We start from the raw sequence: 5,470 nt of genomic DNA on the forward strand, positions 1-5,470 counted from the left end.
ACCGCCGCATCATCCCCCATCACGACAATGCAAGTTCTCACACCGCGCACAGAACAAAAGAGTTTTTAGAGCAAGAAAATATAGAATTATTATACCATCCGCCGTACAGCCCCGACCTAAGCCCTAATGATTTCTATACTTTCCCTAAAAAAAAGAATAAATTGTGTGGTCAGAGATTTTCATCACCTGAAGAAGCTGTGGACGCCTACAAAACGGCCATTTTGGAGACCCCAACTTCCGAATGGACTTCCCCAACCAATCATCGAAGCAACCATTGCTTCAATGATTGGTTCCATCGTATGGAAAAATGTGTCAAATTTCGCGGAGAATACTTCATAAAGCAATAAATACATTTTTAAATAGTAATATTGTGTCACTTCCTTGATTCCCCAAATTTTCAGTGCCGCCCTCGTATTCAGATTACTGTTGAGGCAATAGCAGGAGCTATAATTTATGCGTCTAGAATTTAGATAGTCTCTTTGTTGCTAGACAACCGATAAAATCAGGACAGAAATATTTCTTTAGTGTGCGTGACAAGTTACACTGTGTTAATGTGCGTGCATTGCTCAAAATCTAAAGTCAATTTTTTTCGACGTTTTCACAGTTGTCATAGTCTATCTTCTATCTAGACGTATAAATGATCTTAGAGGAGGAGTAATACTTGATATTTATGCTAGTATCTATTCCTTCTATCCCCTGTCAACTTCAGCTGCCTAACTATTGCGGTGAAATTGAATCTACATTCAGTACAGACGGCGAGCCTAAGAAATAAATTTATTAATATGTAATCAATATATTTTACTGTTAATTAATATGTTAATATAAAATTTCGACATTGAATTACTTTATAATGGACAAGAATTATCACATACTAAGATATGAACCCCACACTCGTGGGGTTTGATATAATTACTAAGTAGTAATTATTAGTAGTGTTTATATATTCATGAATGGCCATAAAATTAAAAACATGTTTCTAGTAAATTTTATTTAATTTACAAGTCTTTAAGATTTCTCATTAATAATTATTATGAAAACGAATACAGAATAATAATATTGTATACCATACTTATACCTAATAAATTGTAAAGGTTAATAAAAAATAGCACCCATTGAATATTCTAACCATCCTTTCGAGTTGTTTACCGTGAAGTGCTACAAAAAGATATGATAAATAACACAGATAGTGTTAACCGATGATCGTGTTGCGTCTCGAAGTGGACGGCTAGTTATACAATATATCATAAAATTTACAAGTTAGCGTGGTATTTCTTATAGGGCGCCAGTTTGGCTGCCACCTTGGCGCCAAGGTCCGGGTGCACCTGCGTGAACAGCTTGAGTCCGCGCTCCTGGATGAAAGCGGCCGCGTCCTTGATGTGTTCGGCCAGGTACTGCGCGCATCGCTCGCGTTCGGCCGCGTCGAACACACGCGAGTATAACTCCGAAGCCTGAGAGAAGTTATCCTCGGTGAAGCCGGAGTCGTGGCGGACGACGTCTCCCGTCACCGGGTATCGTGGCTGAAGACGCTCAGCACGCGGACACTCCTGCGGTCCCGAGAATGAGTTGGGGAAGTAATTGGGGCTGCCCGCCTGGTTGTCGCTCGTATTCATAGGCCCATCGCGCTGATAATTGCTCATTCGCACCGCCATCGGACAGTTCACCGGAATCTGCAGGTAGTTCGCACCCAAACGGTGTCGGTGTGTGTCGCTGTAAGAGAACAGCCGCCCTTGCAGCATTTTGTCAGGTGATGGTTCAATACCCGGCACCAGGTTCGATGGACTGAACGCGATCTGTTCCACTTCCGCAAAATAGTTTTTGGGATTCCGGTCTAGAACCAGCTTACCCACTGGAATGAGAGGGTAATCGCTATGAGGCCAGATCTTTGTCAAATCAAATGGATCAAATTTGCAACTTTCTCCCTGAGCCATGGTCATCACTTGGATGTATAAGGTCCATGTGGGAAACTCTCCTTTGGCAATGGCGTTATATAAGTCTCTTATAGAGTAGTCAGGATCACTGGAAGCTAATTCGGCTGCTTTGTCAGCTGGTAAGTTTTTGATGCCTTGATTTGATTTGTAGTGGAATTTTACCCAGTGTGGTACACCCTGGGAGTTGATTATTTTGAATGTGTGAGACCCATATCCATTCATGAATCTAAAGCCATCAGGTATGCCACGGTCACCAAACATGTATATTAAGTGATGCATGGTTTCAGGTCTGAGAGTCATAAAGTCCCAGAACATGTCTGGATCCTTTAAATGTGTTGCTGGATTTCTCTTCTGTGTGTGAATGAAGCTGGGGAATAGAGTTGGTTCCCTGATGAAAAAGATTGGAGTGTTATTACCAACTAAATCCCAAATACCATCATCAGTGTAGAATTTAACAGCAAAACCACGAGGATCTCTCACAGTGTCGGCAGATCCACTTTCTCCTCCCACTGTTGAGAATCTTATTGCAATTGGTGTCTTTTTGCCTATTGTTTCAAAAACCTTGGCTGCACAGTATTTGGTCACATCATGTGTTACTTCAAAGTATCCGAATGCTCCACCTCCTTTTGCATGTACAACTCTCTCAGGAATGCGCTCCCTGTCAAATGAGGACATTAAATCCAAGAAGTGGACATCCTGTAAAAGTGATGGTCCTTTCTTTCCAACTGTCTGAATGGCAGACTGGACTCCTACCGGAGCACCAAACTTAGTTGTTATGTATGAGGGGGCACCCTGAAAATGAGAGTTTTATTTCGTTTTACTCACAATCTCTTTGAATAAGAAAAATAAATACATAATACACACATCCCAAGGTTGAGTTCAAGTTCAAGAGTTTTAAATTTTTATTATGCATACATAATCAATGAGCGCAATTTAGGTAATTAATATTATTATTCGCAAAGCTTCTATTCAATGTAAATATAAAGTTGTATACTTTATGACCTCAATCCTATATTCACACAACATTATTCTGCAAAGTAAATTAAAAACAATGATTTTGCAATATTATCATATTATTATGTTGTATCTATTGTTGTTATCTAAGTACCTCTGTATTTTGCAGGATATAACACATTAAATGGAATGATAAAATTAATATTGCATTATAGTACTATGGTTAAAGGAAATTGTAACAATCAAACAGCTATAGTATTGCAGGGCATATAATATACAACATGATAAGTAGGTACCTACAGTCAAAGATAATGACTTAAGTAGGTAGGTACAAAGTTCAATACTTCACAACAAAATTCAGCTAAGTAGATACCTACTAAGCTTAAGTAGATCTTACTTATATTTTAGTTTTGTTATGATATATTTTAGAGTTACCTATCAATATATTTACTCAAAAAAATTACTGCAATAATCATATTAATAGGTAAACAACAAAGTAGTGTTTTATTCCAATTATTAAAAAGATTAAAGATTAAAGCTGCTTAACTGCTTTAATCCAAAGATTAATTACAAATTAACTAATTTAATCCAAAGATTAAAGCAGTTAATTTGTATCAATAGAGGAAAAAATAAACCAGTTCTTATTTTATTGAATGTTCTAGAAATTATGGAAGTTGCCAATAATTATGTTGTGAAACGAAAACAAATCAGTTACCTTAACAGAGTTCTTGTAGTTTATCAGTTGGTCTGACGCCGGATCTCTCGAAGCCATTTCGTTTACAGTTAATTATAGAGAGCCGGTAACTTTATGTACTGTTTAAAGGAGTCAGGAACTAAAAAAGAAAATATTTAGTCGCAATAATTGTAAAAGTAGTAACTATAGAGACAGTCGACACACTTCACGCGTACACACTACTACGTACTTTAAACTCAACTCGCCGCGAAACTTGAAATACCACTTGGGTTTGATAGCTGCGCCTTTATATAGCTTCTGTCAAAATTACATGCGATTATATATATTATATGCCTATAGATACATATTATAAATCCATAACATATCGACGCATGTCGCCGTATCAATAATAATTACGAGTACTTGAATGTTTAGATTCGCTTATTATCAGCCAAATTATCATCACTTTATTAAACTGTTTACTTATGAATACGGCAACATGTTATCAAGAACAAATTTTATACTCTGCTTTTTAATTGCTGCGACCTTAAGATTACCTTACTTATTATGCAATATAAAAGCACAGATAAAAGTCTAGAATTGCATATTATGGGCACTATGTGCTGTTAGGAATTGAACTGCTTAGTGCTTACGTACCTATATTGTACATACACAGTTACCTACCTACTAGGTCAGCCTCAGCCTACTAGATAATAGATATTATGCGTTCATAGCGAAAATGCCAATTTCTTGTGACTTACCAGACTTTTACTTTAGGTATCTAAATTCATGGTGGCTACTGTTTTACCACGCTCTCCTACTTACAAATAAATAGGTACACGGACGAGTAAAAAATAGTCCGTGTATGTTGTTAGTAATTTATGAAAAGTAACTAATACAAACTATGACTACTTTTTGCTTAAGGTAGATCAATTACTTAGTTACTTATATATTTTTTTTTCTCTTAGAAAGTAGTAGTAAAAGATAAAATAATAGTTAACAAATAAAATATAAAGTTAAATAACAGTTTAAATATTTATTATAGAAATTCGCAAAATTACGCATAACTAATTATATTAAGAAATAACACAAGAGGCTTTTATTGGAGTTAAGAATTCTAAATCAATATTTCTATGTCGCTTAAGCGAAGGACAAAAAGAAGTGCGATTAAGACAAGAGCAGCTCCGACTGAGAAATCTGAGTAAAATTGTACTTAAAATTCATCTTCTATATTGGACTTTTTCCTCCTCCAAAAGAGGATCACTTGTAAAAAAATGAAACTGAAAGTAAAAGAAGTATTTTGAGTTGAATCTGTTGATTGGTATACAAGGCCTTTGTGATTTAAGATTGATTTTTATAGAATATACAGATACCTTTATTATATGTGATTACCTTGACCCTTAGGTCAATAGAGCGTACTTAGATTTTACTTACGTAAAACTTAGCTGAGTATAAGTCTTGCATAATCTTCTATTTGGTTTTTAGAGTCATTTGACAGGTGAAGCTAAGATAACCCAATGCAAAAGTCACGTTCGCGTTTTATCACATTCAGCTAACTTTTACGTAAGTAAAGTCTGAGCAAAAATAATAGATCTCAGTCTTAGTCTCCTGTAAAAACAGGAGAATCATAAGAGCATTGGCAAATGTCAACCTTATAAAACGTCGTATACCTAATAATATGAATTCAATTTCAAACCGAAAACAGAACAAGATCGGAAAGGTACGAATGAAGGAAGTTGAGTGCACGCACTCCTCAAGGCCAGCTCGTCAATATTTTAATTGTTATTATAAACGTGTATTTATAATTTTAAAGCATAAAGTAAAGTAAACTTGCTCAAGAGTAGGCTCCCAAAATCGATATCGAATCGATCAAATCCGCAACGCAACCCGTTGCCGCTGGACCAACCCGACCTAG

At 36.1% G+C, this 5,470-nt stretch overlaps 1 protein-coding gene across 2 annotated transcripts; it reads right to left on the reverse strand.

The window, feature by feature from the left end:
- Nucleotides 1–973: 973 nt before the first annotated feature.
- LOC126978726 (catalase) lies at nucleotides 974–3,869 on the reverse strand. 2 transcript variants are annotated; one of them, XM_050827760.1, is made up of 3 exons: nucleotides 3,806–3,869; nucleotides 3,598–3,715; nucleotides 974–2,720 (listed from the first exon to the last, which is right to left on the reverse strand). In XM_050827760.1, the coding sequence occupies exons 2-3, from the start codon at nucleotides 3,652–3,654 to the stop codon at nucleotides 1,251–1,253; spliced, it is 1,527 nt and encodes a 508-aa protein (XP_050683717.1). In that variant the 5' UTR covers nucleotides 3,655–3,715; nucleotides 3,806–3,869; the 3' UTR covers nucleotides 974–1,250. The 2 variants fall into 2 exon arrangements, with proteins under 2 accessions (XP_050683717.1, XP_050683716.1); XM_050827759.1 differs by having other exon boundaries at nucleotides 3,598–3,846.
- Between the last annotated feature and the right edge of the window lie 1,601 nt (nucleotides 3,870–5,470).

This window comes from Leptidea sinapis, chromosome Z (assembly GCF_905404315.1).
Source record: "Leptidea sinapis chromosome Z, ilLepSina1.1, whole genome shotgun sequence".
Classification (NCBI taxonomy): domain Eukaryota; kingdom Metazoa; phylum Arthropoda; class Insecta; order Lepidoptera; family Pieridae; genus Leptidea; species Leptidea sinapis.